Consider the following 17,304-nt stretch of genomic DNA (forward strand, 5'->3'; position numbering starts at 1 on the left):
CTGAATGGAAGGCAAGACCACAGCTTTATTAGGGAGTCAATGATATAATAACTGTAATCTGATTTAAAAGAATTAAGAGCATATTGCAGATAAAAGCCCTGCTAAACAGAATCAATCATGCTGGTTGTTAGACATGGTGCTGTTCATTCTATACAATGATAGCAGAGCAAGGGTGAATTTGCATCTCAGGCAGTAGGAAACATCTTTCTCATTATGCTCCAGATATTCCATTTGATTTCTCACACAAGAGGCTTGTTCACACAGTTCTAAACAGGATCAGAGGAGCACTCAGCGAGGATAGGAGAGCTATGGGCTCTCCCAATCCACAGTTGTATGAACTCGAAAAGCAAGGTGAGAGCAGGGGTTCATGGTCGTGTGGGAGGCAGGAGCTGAGCAGGACAGCTTTTCATCCAGTCTTGGTAAAATGCTGGGGACAAAAGCCCTCTTCAAGCATTGCTCACCCTTGTGCTCATGCTCACAGATGCAAAAGCAGGGAGAAAGTCCTGTCCAGGAGCTCTCACTCACCCCCTCCTGCCGGACAATCATAGTTACAGAGAAGTTGCATGAAGGGGGAAGCATGGTATCTGTGATGGCCGGTGCTTCTGTGAGCACCAAGAAGCTCTGAGGTTGCTGCTCACAGAAGGACCGGCCATCATGGACACAGCACTTCCCCCTTCACACACACAAGCTGGACACAGCACTTCCCCCTTCACACACACTCCATAACTGTGAGTGCCTGGCACGAGGGGATGAGTGATAGGGATGTGCAAGCCAGCTTGAGGATGAACCAGTTTGAACTCAAGCTGGCCCGGTTTGAGGGCTTGGGGTCGAGCCAGACTGGGCCTAGTTTGGCTGGAAGTTGAACCAAACCCCTTGGACCTGTCTGGGTGCAGTTTGGGCCAGTTCGAGGGTGCTGGGGAATTTTATTTTTTTAAAACACCAGTTTGGCCCATTTGGGCTTTTTCCACGCTGGTGGCAGCCATTTTGGAGGCCACCATGCATGCACACTGGCTGTTTGCAAATGGCCAGTGCAGATGTACGATGACCTCCCAAACGGCCACCACATGCAGAGAAATGGCCAGAATGGGCCAAAACATCACTTTTAAAACCGGGAGCGGGGGGAGTCTGGCAAGGGGAGGGGGAACCGTCGGAGACCCCTCTGTAGCAGCACCCCCTGAGGACCTGGCAGCAATGAGTAACAATTTTTTTACATCTTCGTATCACTCTCTCCTCCTTCTACCTTGCTTTTCAAGTGCACATGGCCATGGATCGGGAGTGTGCATTGTTCTCTTACCTTGGCTGGGTGCTCTTCTGACTGTTGAGAGTTGTGTGAAAAAGCCAAATAGTAGCAATGGGATGACAAGATTTAAGGTAATACAGTCATCCCTCACCAACCTCAAGGGTTCCGTTCTGGGAAAACCTCACGGTTGGTGAGCAATTGAAAAGCTCTGGAAACAGGGGGTTAGGGGAATCACGGTCATGAAAATACCAAAAAATACAGAAAAACTGACCAAAAAAAGGCAAAAGTCACCCGAAATCACAATTGTCACAATTTCCCAGTCGTGGATACTCAAAACCGAGGGATGACTGTATTAATTTTTAATTTAAATATGTCCCAAACTCTTGTTCGCAGACTTGCTATCAGCACCAAACTCCCTGGTCAAACATTTTAGCTGGAGGAGGGTAACCCTTTACTCTGCTCCTCCCTCTTAACAACTTTGTTCTCTAACGGAGAAATGCACGAGATGGTATTAACTGGTAGATTCTGAGTTGTCTAGACATTTATTCTGTCAACAGAAACCTGTGCTTCACTCTGTCAGAGTAGGGGCTGTGGTAGTGCACCAGCTTTGCATGGCGAAAGTTCCAGGCTGAATCCCTGGCAGCTCCAAGCAGGGGTGAAAAAGCTCCATGCATGAAATGTTGGAGAAGCTGTTGCCAGTCAGGTAGACTGCTGTAGCATCGAGTTACAAATCAAGAAATTCAAATCAAGAATTGAGTTTTACTTTTGCCATGAATTCATTAGGTGGCCTTTGGTCCCATCCCCCATGCTGCAATAACCAACCCCAGCTAACTGAGCAAAGAGCCACCTTTCAAAGTGGTGATTCTCTTATATTCAGCAGGGGGAGAGCAACTGGCCCTATCCAGCCCCAGCACAACATACCTCCAGCAGTTGTTGCTGGTGTCTCTTTTTATTCTTTATATCTAGATAGAATAATTAGTGTAATCACCACAACCTACTAAACAAAATTTTATTTGTTTTTAATTGTAATTTTTGTAAGCTGCCTGCCCTGGAAATACACATATTGAAGGGCTGTCAGGGTTACTTCCATTGTCTCCTCCAATGAGGAGGCCCCTGATATTGAGACCCCCAAGACTCTTGCTCCAGATATCGGGCAGGCTGAACCACTCAGGCAGAGCTTGGAAGGGCATCCCATATGCCTTCACCCCCAACAGTCCCCCGACAGGGGTGGAGCCACAGGTAGGGAGATGGAGCCAATTGTGGGCAGCTGGGAGGACTAGGAGGGTGCCTTAGTACTAAATGGCAAAGTATAGAATTGTAGCTAATGAATGGGATCTCAATACAAACACATACACAAGCAAACAAACCTCAATTGCTAATGCACTCCCGGCAGATAGTAGCAATTTAGACTCACTGTTGGCCTTTAAGAGCCCTAAAAACATACTTGTTTGGCTTAGCCTTCTAAGGTTTTTAAATTGTTTTAAAGTATTTTAATTGGTTTTAAATGGTTTTGAATTGTTTTAAAATTGTTTGTACATTGTTTTAAGCAGTGTTTTTAAATGTTTTTTTTTAAATGTCTTTTTAAACTTGTTATGTAACGCCCAGAGCCTTTAGATGGGGCGGTGTATAAATATATTAAATCAATCAATCAATCAGCAGAGACACCGAGAAACATGGGAAAAAACAGGTTGCTCACCTGTAACTGATGATCTGGTAGAGATCCGTTGATATCCATTAGAATGGGTTCTGCGCCTGCGCGGAAGCCTCTCGGTGTCGAGTTTATACAGCTCCTTTCAGGCGCCTGCGCCAAGGCGGGAGGAAGCGCAGGCTGCTCGGTTCCTTGGAGACCGCCGAAGCAGTCGTAGACTTGTGCAGATCCACTTTAACAACCTATGATGCACTGCAGAGGGGAGGTTCAGGAGGGTCTAATGGATATCAACGGATCTCTACCAGATCATCAGTTACAGGTGAGCAACCTGTTTATCTGGTACGGGATCCGTTGATATGCATTAGAATGGGTGTTTAGTTAGCTCCGGAAGGAGGAGGGAGCAGTGCATTATTGCAACACCCTTTTGAGAACGCCTCTCCCAAAGTTTGCCTCCGCAGCGGACCGTAGGTCAACAGCATAATGTTTCACAAACGGTTCTTCAGATGACCAAGTAGCGGCCTTGCAGATCTCCGTGAAGGGTACTCCAGATAGAAATGCTGCAGAAGTGCCATATGCTCTGGTGGAATGTGCCTTGATAGTTTTTGGTGCCGGCACTCCCTGAATTGAATAAGTAAGGCGGATCGCGTCCACTAGCCAGTGCGATAAACGCTGTCTAGACAGTGCTTGGCCCTTAGAAGACCCTTTGTATGATATCAGAAGTTTTTTTGACTTTCGGAATGGTTTTGTCCTTGAAAGATAGTAAAGCAGTGCTCTGCGGACATCTAACGAATGTAGAGCCTTCTCTAACGGTGTAGATGGAGCTCTAAAAAAGGTTGGCAGAACTATGTCCTGATTGACATGGAATTCTGAAACTATCTTGGGTGTAAATCTGATGTCCGGACGTAGAAGAACTTTATCCGGATAAAAACGGGTATAAGGAACGTCCATACGCAGCACAGTCAACTCGCTTACCCTCCGGGCAGTTGTGATAGCCACTAAAAAGGCTGTCTTTAAGGAGACATGGCGAAGAGTGGTCGTGTTCATGGGCTCAAACGGAGGTTCTGTTAGAGCAGAGAGCACCAAGGATATGCTCCAAGGTTCAATAGGCTTGCGTGTAGGAGGGTAGAGATTGGACAGTCCTCTTAGGAAATTTTTACATGTTGGGTGGGAGAACAGTGTTTTGCCATCCCACCCAGGGTGTTTTGATGTAAGGGCAGCTAAGTGTACTCGTATGGATACATTAGAAAGACCTGACTTCTTAAGATCTGTTAGATATAGCAGGATTTGTCGTATGGACGCCTGCCGTGGTCGGAACCCGTGCGCCTCCGCATAAATCGAAAACCGCTTCCACTTGCCAGCATAGTTTTTTCTGGTAGATGGTTTTCGAACGTTCAGGAGGATCCTTTTCAGAAGTTTATCCGCCACGCTGTCAGTTGTAGCGTCAGTACTTCTGGGTGTAGTATCTGACCGCATTCTTGGATTAACAGGTCTGGGCGGTTTGGCAGCCTTTTGTAAGTGCGAGAGCTCAGTCTGAGTAAATGTGGAAACCATGGCTGGCGCGGCCACCACGGGGCAATCAGGATGCACTTCACTGGGGTGTTCAGGAGATGGGCTACGATTCTGTTCAAGAGTGGCAATGGTGGGAACATGTAACATCGTTGAAGTGACCAGCCTATTTGGAACACGTCCCCCACTGAGTTCGGGTCGTGTCCCGCTCTGGAGCAGAACCGTCTGCATTTTGCATTCTCTGAAGTGGCAAATAGGTCCAGTTCCAGTTGACCCCATAGGTCGAAGATCTGTTGAAGATAAAGGTTGTTCAGCTCCCACTCGTGGCGTTCCTTGGTGAACGAGCAGCTGAGGTTGTCTGCTAACACATTGTCGGAGCCCTTTATGTGTATTGCCACTGGTGTTATGCTGTTCCTGATGCACCAGTGCCAAATTTGAACGCTGAGAGCAAAGAGGGATCCGGAGACCGTTCCCCCCTGCCTGTTGAGGTAGGCTATAGCTGTGGTGTTGTCCAATTGTAACTGGACTACCCTGCCGCGTAGCATGGGAAGAAAAGCCTTCATGGCCTGGAATACAGCCAGTAGCTCCAAGAAGTTTATGTGCAGCAGGCTCTGGTCGCGGGTCCAAAGGCCTTGTGTAGTAGTGGCATTGCAGTGCCCTCCCCATCCCCGGAGAGAGGCATCGGTTGTGACCCACACGGACGGAAGCTGGGTGTGGAACGGGATTCCCCTGAGCAAATTTGAGCATTGAGTCCACCAGGAGAGAGATCGTAGGATTGGAAGCGGAATTGTCAGTAGCTTTCCGGGGCTGTCCCTGAGTAGATTGAAGGAGGACAGGAACCACAATTGCAGTTTCCTCATTTTGAGGCGGGTATATCGGACGGTTGTCCTGCAAGACGCCATTAGGCCCAATAGATGTTGCACATGCCATGCTGTCTGCAACGGCGTGGACTGAAAAGTTCCAATTAGTGCTGCTATGGCTTGAAACCGGTCCTCCGGCAGAAACGCCCTTCCCAACGTAGCGTTGAGCTGTGCTCCAATGTACGATAGGGATCTTGTTGGAGTTAGATTCGACTTTTTCCAGTTCACTTGTATACCCAAGTCCTGGAGAAGTTTCAGCATGTATTCTATCTGTGGAAGCAATTCTTCTTTGCTTGTCGAGGACAGAAGCCAATTGTCCAGATATAGATACAGCTTCAGACCCCTCGTCCTGAGATGGGCGACTACCACCGCCATACACTTTGTGAAGACACGGGGGGCTGTGCAAAGGCCGAACGGTAGTACCCTGTACTGGTATAACGAGGTCCCCACTGTAAACCGTAGATACTTTTGAGATGAAGGTCGGATCCCAATGTGAAAATAGGCATCTTTTAAATCCAATGTCACAAACCACCTTTCCAGATGTAGAAGAGGCAGGATGTCCTGTAACGTCATCATTCGATACTTTTTCACTTGAATGAACTTGTTCAGATGTCGCAAGTCCATGATGGGCCGAATCCCTCCATCCTTTTTCGGAATTTGAAAATACCGGGAGTAGAATCCCTCCTGGCGGTTTGCCCATCGTACTGGTACTATTGCTTTCTTGAGCAGGAGTTCCTTCACTTCCTGTAGGAGTGTAGGTGTTGCGCTTGTGAAGCGAATTCCCCTGAATTTTGGTCTGGCCTTGAACTCTATTGCATAACCTGTTTGAACAATCTTTAGAACCCACTGATCTGATGTTATGTTGCGCCATGCATTTGCATGACTTGCCAGCCTGATGGTGTTGGCAGCTAGTGGGTCCAGTTGTGGGATGTTGTAGACCAGACTCCAATGCTCGTTGATGTCCTGGGAGCACGAGAATAGGGAAGTACCATTTGTGGACAATGGGCTGTCCTGAACTTCAAAGACGCTGTTTGTTTCCGTCAGATTGTTTGTTATGTTGGTTAGACGTAAACTTTCCTTTTTGTTGGGTTGTCCGTTTAGAGAACTGATGGTAGGTTTTTCGGAAGTCTCTACGGTCCTGCTGTCTATATGAGGAACTGCACCTATACGAGGAGCGCTGTCTGCTGCCATAAGATGTAGCAGGTGAAGCTGCAGAAGTGAAGGTCTTAGCAGTAAACTTCAACTTTTTCATCTTCTCCATGGTGGTGTCTGTTTCTTCGGAGAAGAGACCTTTGCCGTCAAAGGGCAGACCCTCTATTTTGTCTTTCATGTCTTGCTGTAGGTTCGCTGATCTCAACCAGGCGTGACGACGCAAGGTGATAGCCGTCGCGATGGAACGGGACTCCGACTCTGCAAGGTGTTTCGCAGTACTTAACTGTTGACAGGTAAGGTCCCCCGCTCTTTCTAACGTTTTTCGGAACCGAAGCTTTATTTCCTCCAAGGGCAAGGAATCCAGATTCTTTTCTAGATCCTCCCAAATACAATAACTATACTTAGCCATACAGGCTAAGTAGTTTGCTACTTTCACTGACAAACAGGAAGTAGAATACAATTTTCTTCCCATCACATCTAACTTCCTGCCTTCTTTATCCGCAGGAGTAGTATGTTGTCGAGTGGATTTGGAGGACGTGGCACAATCGATGACCAAAGAATTAGGGACAGGATGTTTAAAAAGGTAGGTATTGTCCCGTTCCTGAACCCAGTAGAGCCCCTCCAGTCTTTTAGATGTTGGAGTGGAGGTATGAGGGACTTCCCAGGCGCACTGTGCAGCATTTGAAATAATTGGCCGCAGGGGAAGCGCTACTGGTTCCGCTGATTGTGACCTCCACATAAAATTGTAGACAGGATCGTCTATGGTTTTCAACTGTGAACTAAGATCCAGTCCTAGTGCACTCGCCATACGCTTAACATGGGAATGGTATGCTTTTAACTCTTCCGTCGGAGACACGTGGGATGGTGTTGCCACGTCTGGAGACGGGTCCGCCTTGACAGTTTCCGCGTCGGATTCAAAGTCCGACGATCCATGGTGACTTTCACCGGAATCTGGATCCGAACAAGAATGGTGAGACGGTAACTGAGGCGACGTGTCCTTCCTAGGGTTAGTGGCCGGTAAAGGGTCAGTTTGTGCATCTGGATCCATAAAGTATCGCACCTCTGTTTGGGTATGTGCTGAGGTAATGCGAACTTTGGTCTGTGTCCCTACGTCAGCAAATGTCTTGCCAGGAAGTGGTGCAGCTTGTTCCGTAGGAAAGGTAGAAGTCTGTACTGAGGTCATGCCAATACGCCATGTCTGGTCCTCTTGGAAATCATAACCCGCACCCGGGGAAACAGTCCCTGGTAAGGCAGACTCTGCTGAGGGCGACACCTGATGCCTGAATCCGCAGGTGTGCCATGGAGTTGGAGAGGCAAGTTGTACAGCCGTTAGCACCCGGGTCCCGACATTGGAGGCAGTGTCTTCAGATTGGGGGAAACCTCGATCAGTAGCGGGGGTGCCATTAGCAGAGTCCAGCATTTTAATTAACGGGTCCAGTTGTGGAGCATCATCCTCCACAGTCTCTATCATAGCAAAAGTTATGGGAGCCCGAAAATGTGGAGTCACAGCCGTGACATTTGCTGGGGTATTCAATGCCGAAGTCTGAGTTTCCTCTCTCAAAATCGATGGCGAGCGGATTGGTGTAGGTGCCGGTACTAGTTCTCTGGTAGTCGGTATCGAGACATTTGGTAAAACTGTAGACATTGTATTTGGTCAGCCGATGGTAGTGCGAGATCTCCTGTCGGCATCGAGACGTCCTTTGTCTGTGTCGATGTCGATGCCGAGGAGCGACGGGCAGCGTTAAGTTCCACGGCTTCCATCGGCATCGAATCCGTCGACATGGGAGGTGGTGGTGTTGACGTCGAGCTAACAGCAGGTCTCGATGTGGACTGGGTCAGAGCCTTCAATGTCGAAGGAATTCCCGTCGGCGGCGAAGGCTTCGGTGTCGATTCTTTCGGTGCCAAAGTCGCCGATTCCGAGACGAAAACAACGTCTTGCGTGGTGCCCGGAGAGGGTGTCGATTCCAACAGAGCTCGGCGCCGTGATTTTTTGGCGGGAGCAGCCGCGGTCACCATTTTCTCTCCTGGCCTCTTCAAGGGCTTAGGGGATTTGACTTGGAGCTTCGAAGTTTTAGACTGGGCCGGACCCAGGTTCTTCGAGCTATGTGCTTGAGGAGATTTTGAAGAGGGCCCCGATAGAACGTCATCGTATAGAGCGGCCCTTAAACGCAACTCGCGATTTCTCCTAGTCTGCTTCGAGAACAATTGGCAGATTTTACACGCAGAAGTCTTGTGGGCCTCGCCCAGGCACAATAGACATAAGTTATGTCGATCCTGTGAGGGTAATTTAGCCCTGCACTCTGCGCAACATTTAAAATTGCGTTTCCCCACAGGCGTATCCATAGTACTCACTATCCGAAGTCAGAAGCCAGAGAATCAGTCCGATCTTTCGCCAAAACAGTGGGAATAAGAAAGCCAAGGTAATTTCAGTCCAGGTTCAACACGATATATCAGTCAGTAGAATAGTCAGACAGTCCGTTTTTCAAAGCCAGTGAATCAAAACGAGAGTATTTCCAAGGAAGTCTAGCGCGAAGGAGCCGTAGAAACCAAGTGATTTCCACGGCGGTCGCAAAGGAACTGAGCAGCCTGCGCTTCCTCCCGCCTTAAATAGCCACGTGGTCACGTGGGGCGGGGCGCAGGCGCCTGAAAGGAGCTGTATAAACTCGACACCGAGAGGCTTCCGCGCAGGCGCAGAACCCATTCTAATGCATATCAACGGATCCTGTACCAGATCATTAGTTGCTTTGTAGTGCTTAACAGGACCATAGTAGTGTGCAGATTTGTACCTAAAATGGCAGGATCAAAACACAAGCACACACACAGAGAGAAAAAAGAAATGTACAATCCACAAGTAAAGCACAGACCAGCTACAAAAGGCTGTTTCTGTGGAGATTAAATGCATTCTGAAGTGACCAGGGCAGCAATGTCTGACTGATTTTAAAAATAAATACTAACTAGCCAACTCGCACAGAGCATCTGTGTGCTCTTTGGGGCTGGCTGTTTCCCCCTCCCTCCTGCCCCACTCTTGCCTCCTCCCCTCCCTCTCTCCCCACTCTCTCTTGCCCCCTCCCCTCCCCCTCCCCACTCTCTCTTGCCCTCCCTCCCCCTCCCACCCCCCTCTCACCCTCCTGCCCCAGTCTCTCCTGCCTTCCCCCCTCCCCCTCTCTCCTGCCCTCCCCTCTCTCCCTTGCCCTCCCCCTCCCTCTTGCCCTCCCCCACTCTCTCTTGCCCTCCCCACGCATTTTATTTTACTCTACTTACCGGGTGGTGGGCAGCCAAGAAGGGCTCCGCCGCCGCTCCTCCTACCGGGTGGCGAACAGGGAAGTCCCACAGCCTGGTTCCCTCCCACCCCAGCCTCCCACGAGTGCCTGGCCTCGGCGTCCGGTCCTGCCGCTGCCTGGCCATGAGCCGCCTCCACGGCCGGGCCCAACGCCTCTGTGGCCTGGCCCACCGCCGGGCCGAGTGCCACCTTTGCGGCCGGGCCTGCTGCGCCAAGTGTTGCCTCTGTGGCCTGCTGCCGCTGCTTGCCAGCCTCTGCGGCAGCCTCTTTGAGGCCAGCTACCCCCACCCTCACCTTCTGCCCCAGTCTCTGGGCGGGCACGGGCCCAGGCTGCTGGGCTGAGTGCCGCCGCTGCGGCCAGGCCCGCCTCTGCCTCCGGGCCCGCTTCCTCACCTCCGCGGCTGGGCCAGGCCTGCGACCAGGACACACGTTCGAAGGCACACCCAGGAGAAATATATAGATAGATAGTAACAAACATCACCAACAAGAAACAACTCTGAGCCAGAGTAGTACAGAGTTTAGTGTGCTGGACTAGACTGAGGAAATCCAAGTTCAAATCCCCATTCAGCTATGAAACTCAATGTGTGACTCTGGGACAGTCACTTGTATCTCAGCATAACATTCCTCATAGGGAGGATAAATTTAACCATGTGCACCATTCTGGACTTCTTGGAGGAAGCACAGGCTAAACATGTAAAAGCAAATAAATCTATATAAGATTTATTTATAAATTGATAACTCTATAAATAAATCTAAATTTATAGAAATCTATATAAAGCAGAGACCAGCTACAAAAGTGGAGAACAAATGCATTCTGAAGTTACAAGGGCAGCTCTGCCAGCCCTTTTAAAAATGCATACATAACAGAAAAATCACAATGATACTTGTTGCAACTATGAACCATCTCCTGTACCTTAGAGGATACCATGGGAAGCAAAGATGCATGTGGACACCCTTTCCCTACTCCATGCCAGCTGAACAGCAGGCAACAATTATTATTTCTTGTTTACACAGTCAGACAGGTGTTATTGACTGGTTTGTTTTATCCAGACATCGAGTCCTTCCCAAGGACCTGGGATGCCAGAATTTTATTGTCAATTATTATAGATATCGACACAGAATATAGGCTGTTCCCAGTAAAGATGCTTTTTGTAATTGGCTGATGGTGATTTCTGTGGCCCCTATAGTGTTGAGGTGCTCTTCAAGGTCTTTTGGAACTGCACCCAGGGCGCCAATTACCACTGGGATGATTTTGGTCTTTTTCTGCCACAGCCTTTCAATTTCAATTTGTAGATCTTTGTATTTGGTGATTTTTTCCATTTCTTTTTCTTCTATTCTGCTACCCCCTGGTATTGCTATGTCGATTATTTTAACTTGTTTTTCTTTCTTCTCGACTACAGTTATATCTGGTGTATTGTGTGGCAGATGTTTGTCTGTTTGTAGTCGGAAGTCCCATAATATTTTTACATCTTCATTTTCTTCAACTTTTTCAATTTTATGGTCCCACCAATGTTTGGCTACAGGTAGCTTGTATTTTTTGCAGATGTTCCAGTGTATCATCCCTGCTCTCTTGTCATGCCTTTGTTTGTAGTCAGTCTGTGCGATCTTTTTACAACAGCTGATTAGGTGGTCCACGGTTTCATCTGCTTCTTTACAAAGGCGGCACTTGCTGTTTGTGGTGGATTTTTCGACTTTTGCTCTTATTGCATTCGTTCTTAGTGCCTGTTCTTGTGTAGCCAGTATTAAACCCTCTGTTTCTTTATTCAAGTTGTCATTCTTAAGCCATTGCCAGGTCTTGGTGATGTCTGATTTTCCACTTATATTGTGCAAATATTGACCATGCAGTGGCTTATTTTTCCATTTTTCTGCTCGGTTCTTGACTTGTTCTTTCTTGTAGGCCTGTTTTGTTTCATTGGTGTTGAATAGTTTCGCATTATTGACCATTTGAAGCGCATCTTCTTCACTGTCCTTGATATATTCTTCAAGGCCTCTTTTCTCCTCCTCTACTGTTTGATGGACTTGCAGCATTCCTCTTCCACCTGAGCTGCGAGGGAGGTATAGCCTATCGGCATCACTGCGGGGGTGCAGAGCATGATTGATGGTCATGATTTTCCTGGTCTTACGATCTAGCGTCTCTAGCTCTGCCTGGGTTCATGCTATTATTCCTGCAGTGTATCTGATAACAGGTATAGCCCAGGTGTATATGGCTTGTATGGTGTTCCCGCCATTGAGTTTGGACTTGAGGATTTTTCTAACTCTCCTGATGTATTCACTTCCAATTTTTCTTTTAACTTCAGTGTGTGCGATGTTATCAGCCTGGAGAATGCTGATAATAATATTATTATTATCATTATTATCATTATTTTTAAATAGAGATTATTTTCTTGACCTTTGCCTAATGAACTATAACTGCCAGGGAACATATTACAGATACTGGTCACAATCCAGGGGTAGGGATGTGCCCGAACTAGTTCGGAAGCCATGTTGGAGGCCTCCGAACCGGTCCGGTTCCGAGCCGGTCTGGCACGGAGGGGGGCTGTAGCTTTAAGGGCGGGGGGTAGAATTCCCCCCGCCGGCGCTCTTCCCCCTCCGGCACTGTGTTATTTTCCAAAGTTTCTGGGGCGGCAGCATTCCTCCCTGCCGCCCCTGCCCCCCATCATTAGCCCGCAAGAGCTGATGTAAAGAGCACGCATGCGTCCGTCCCGGCGTGCGTGCCCACCCGCCGCACGTGCGCTCCGCATACGTCACACGTCGATGTGTGACGTATGCGGAGCGCGCGCGCGGCGGCGAGTGCCCACGCCAGAACAGGCACATGCGTGCTCTTTACATTGGCTCTTGCGGGCTAACGATGGGGGCAGGGGGGGCAGGGGCAGCAGGGAGGAACGCTGCCGCCCCAGAAACTTTGGAAAATAACACAGCGCCGGAGGGGGAAGAGCGCCGGGGGGGGGAAGTACTACCCTCCCGCCCTTAAAGCTACAGCCCCCCCCCATGCCAGACCGGACCGGTTCGGGGGGTTGCACATCCCTATCCAGGGGGAAAAACAACAACAATCCCTGGTTAGCAACCTGCATAGCAAATAGATTTTTAAAATTATTTTCCTTCCAACAGAATCCATTCCTTCTCAACATGGAAAGCCACTTCTAAAATTATTTGAAAAGCAGTTTGGACAGAAATCTATGCACATGCCCTAAAAGAACTTTCTGGCTTCTTATGCCAGTTTCTAATTTAGTAAGTTCAGTCTTACAGTTTGCTGTTCCTTCCAATGTTTTATGGCAAGTCATTTTGAGAATGGACCATAATGTTTTGCTACAGACCAGAGAGCAAGGAAGAGGTTGCATTCCTCCTCTCCAAACACAAAGAACCCAGCAAAATATCAGCCTTACCACCAGCTAGCCAGCCTGCCTGCTTCCTAACCCAAATAGTGATCGATTCTTCTGAGTAGTGTTTTATAGCTGTTTCCTTCAAACACACAAGAAAATCTTAAGTAGATTTAAATAAAGGTTTATTCAGCAACATCTCCATTTTCTCCTTCCCTTTCCCTCCTTTCTCCTCTTGACTTCTCCTCCACACTCTCTACAAGATCCCCCTTGGGACAAATGTCTAAACAAACTGCAAAAGATGACTGAACAGAATACAAGCAGTTCAAAGAAAAAGTCTTCTTCACCCTCTTGGCTCTCTGATTGGCTGCCTGAGGAGTCAATCAGCATGTTGCCTTCTGATTGGTGCTCAGGGCATTTTAAGCTCTGTCCACCTTCTGAAAACAAAGGAAAGCCTTGTAATTGGCTCCTGCCACATTAATATTCAAATTTGAACAACTCTCTGTGTTCCTATTGGTGTTTGCAACATTCTGGTATTGTAGTCCACCCCACTCCACGTAAACACTGGGGCCAGGCTGCAGGCAGAGAAGAGGCACAGACAGAGAGCCAGTTAGAGAAGACATACAGAGGAGGTAAAATGGCTGGCAAATATTTTCAGATATTTTCAGGTGGGCACCATCCACTGTGCCCTCAGGTAAGAGTCACCACTGATCTTATTATTTTTATTTGAAAACCACTGTGAAACCTGCTGTTGAAAAGCTGTTTATAAATGTTTGTACTTGTAGTGAACAGCAAGTGAGTGGGAGACTGTGCATGTATCACTACACCAGCATGCAAAGAGGCTGGCTTGGCAGCTAGCTGACTGCCCTGCCTTGAGCTGTGAGGTGAAGTTGCCAGCCTGGCTGGGGAGAGCAGGTTGGGTGACCCATGCAGGAGGAGGACAGAGGAAATTGTATGCAAAGTGGAGACTTTTTGGAGACCTTTTTTGGTGAAAAGCATCCTCTATTTCCACTTTTTTTTGGTGATGGATATCCTCTTTTCTCACCATCTGGAACTGGCAACCCCAATTCCCAAGTTTTTGTTAATATGGTTTTCTTATTCAGCACCATTTATGGAGGATTTGTTGGTCAACTTCTTTTTCACGTTAGAAAACAGAAAAATCTCATGAAGATTGTGTTATGTAGTCAGAATCCACAGAGATAAAGCATAGAGAAAGTGTTAAAAAACAATTATTCATATAGTAAACCAAGTGAAAACTGGTTTTGCTGGTATCTAATCCCCTTTGAACGATAAGGGTGCCGGAGAAATGCATGTTAGGACTAAATTAGGCAACACCCAGAAATACTATGGATGTTTATGAAATTAATGTAAGGACTTTCCATAGATTCAGTGTTTGTATAACAAATGCACATGTGCTAGTTATTTGATACATACAATCAACACATATTTAATCAAGGTTTTAATTCTGTGAGGACATTGAACTTTCCAAGCATTTAAAGTGAAATATTTTATACCTGTGGCAGCCCTCAAAGCATTTTGGAAAACAAAGCAGCAAATCAAAAAGGTATACACTTTATTATCTTGAAATAGCGATCAAAGCCTGTCACCTGGAGCACCTGCCTCACCCTAACTTAGGCAGGCCTGGTAATATACTCTACCCAGATAGTACATCCATTCCCTGAACTTCCAGTGTAGCATATGATCATGCAAATGCCTCATAGATAGAAGACCTTCAAAAAACACTGCTACGGGGAGTCTAGCACTTGATCCTGAGCTTGGTTGCTATTTTGTGCTGCAGTGAACAGAACCAGGTTGCAAATCTTTATCAAATAACTTTTGGTATTTCTGGTTGTATACACATTTGATTGATGTGGAAAAGGAAAGCCTGTGAGTTCTGGTACCTGAAGCTGCTACATGGTCTTGCATTTGTTGTCTTTATGAATTCACACTGATTTTTAATGTTATTCTGCCACCATGTGGTTCCTAAATAGTATTGTTTAGAGAACAAAGCCAAAATGTACAGTAATTCTAAACACACCTATTGTACAGGTACATTTCATAGCAATCAATGGGGCATAGTTCTATCTACATATACTTAGTACCATGTGGTGACAAAAGGATACTAAGGTGCTTACAAATTCTAAAAATCTGACAGGGAGAGACTTAAATGGCATCAATAAGAGAGACCAAAGTCCCATTTATGTCTGAAAATATCTTTATAGTCAGTCAAAATTAAGTGGTGTTGTTTTTTAAAGCACAGATTTGTGGGTTAACAGGATCTGTTTTTGCCATAATATTCCCTATATCACCATCCCTGCCAGCAAATGGCTCATCCACTACTTCCAAGGTCAGGGAGTACCAAACTGGGGATTACAAAAGCATGTAGGAATCCAATTTTGTCTTGTAGCAAGTTGCAGCTCAGGACCTTACTGCTACTGCTGTTGTGCTGAGAAGCTGAAATTTGTTTTGTTAATTTCCATTTACAATATGTGCTCAGCTAGCTTATATATAACTATATATGTAAACTGTCCTGAGCCATTTTTGGAAGGGAGGGGTGTGTGTGTGTGTGTGTGTGTGTGTGTGTGTGTGTGTGTGTATCTATCTGTAAAATATACAGCACCTTGTTAACTTAAATGATTTTGCAGCACTCCTCAACCTAATATATGTATTGATTTAGAATACTTAGATACTGCTTTTAAACAAAAGCATTCTTAAAATGGTTTACAGAGTAAAAAGACATGTAAACTATTTTAAGAATGCCTTTGTCTTAAAAGGGCACAGTCTAAAATAAATCCCCCTAGCACCTTTTCAGACCATTCAAAACTAGCACTCTTATTTCATTTCACTTTTATCTCAGTACTCATTGACACACACTACTTCATCCCAGAATGGTAACCTCAGGATTTATATTTCTTAAATCGCATTGGGCTGGTTCAAATGAACAGTGGTCGCTACACACAATAATGTTGGGGCTGCGGTGAGACATCACTAAGACTATCTTGGCACGTCCCATATTTGTGTGTGAGGGGTGTTCCTTGAAATTGGTCCTCCATATGCGCTACAAAACCATGTTTTTGCAGCATGTATAGAGGGGAAATTCCAATGAACACCCCTCACATGTTGTCAGAAAGTCAAAGCAGCTGAACCCATGTCTCCATACAAATCACTGATAGCAGAAGCTGGGGGAAGAAGCAGGAGACAGGAAGGGAAGGGCATTGGAGGAAATCCTCCTCACTGCCTGTAGACATAAAAGGGAGGAAGTTCAGTGGGGAGTGGGGTTTGAAGGGGAAAAGTCTTGCAGGAGAGGCACCCAACTGCGGCTTGCTTTCAGCAGGAGAACCTTCTGGAAAAGCCACAACAGCAGCCCAGGAATAAGGCACAGCCTTCTTTGGGTGAGAACAGCTGGTAAGACCAAACCTTAATTAATTCTAAGCAAACATCATTGACTTAAAATGCTTAGTGTTGTTTTTTTTATGAGACCTCTGCTCAAACCAATTGCAGAAAAGTTTATAATGAAATGCTGTAGGAAGTGGATTGTATATTTGTTTGTCCTCATTCCCCAGGTAGTTTAACACTCTTCAAGTAGTGTAAAAGATGCTAGCTTTCCATGTGGAAGCAGTTGTTGTAAACAGTTTATTGAAAGATTCTTTTTAATTTTATAAACAGATCCATTTCCCCTTTTCCTCCTGTCCCCTTGCCTATTTACCTTCACCAACCCCATTCCTTGGTCATCAACTTATAAGTATGTATAAAGCAATAGTAAAAACAAAAAACCCCAAGTAAAAAAGGAAAATGTACATATAGTACACTCCTGATTTATAGCTAGAAGTTGCACAGTTGACTTCCTTTCTTGGCATGATCCAAGTGGCATCTAGATCATGTATAGTTCCAGGAACTCACCCCACACATCCTCAAACTTCTCTAGATTTTCTTGCCTCATATAGATGAATTGCTCTAAAGTTGCTTGCGTTAGCATTTCTTCAGTCCATTTCTCATGATTTGGTGGGGCTTTACAGTGTTTGAGGATCACCCATTTAACAACTAGGAATGCCCTAATTACCCATGTATTCTGATTATGTGAGGGTCCAGTTTTCTGGGGTCTATCCAAATATGACCTGTATCTCTAGGAATATATAGGAAGAGAAAGGTGCTTTTAATGGGGAAGCTATCAGAGTTCCCTAAAGCTGACTCTGCTTACCACTGCCCCTTGTGGTAACTTGCTGCACTACAGGAGCTTTTGAGTCTCCATGTCCAATGTTGCTCCTGCCATGGGAGGCCTTTTGTTGGCTTCCCTGCAGACA

At 46.6% G+C, this 17,304-nt stretch overlaps 1 protein-coding gene across 1 annotated transcript in view; it reads left to right on the forward strand.

Annotated features, from left to right (window-relative positions):
• The first annotated feature begins 13,590 nt into the window (after window positions 1–13,590).
• KLHL3 (kelch like family member 3) overlaps window positions 13,591–17,304 on the forward strand; it is a 115,519-nt gene continuing 111,805 nt past the window's right edge. The window contains exons 1-2 of the mRNA XM_053293703.1: window positions 13,591–13,697; window positions 16,338–16,408. Of these exons, the coding sequence (XP_053149678.1) occupies window positions 13,641–13,697; window positions 16,338–16,408 (128 nt within the window). The 5' untranslated portion in view covers window positions 13,591–13,640. The remainder of the gene's footprint in view (window positions 13,698–16,337; window positions 16,409–17,304) is intronic.

Source organism: Hemicordylus capensis, chromosome 2 (assembly GCF_027244095.1).
Source record: "Hemicordylus capensis ecotype Gifberg chromosome 2, rHemCap1.1.pri, whole genome shotgun sequence".
NCBI lineage: Eukaryota > Metazoa > Chordata > Lepidosauria > Squamata > Cordylidae > Hemicordylus > Hemicordylus capensis.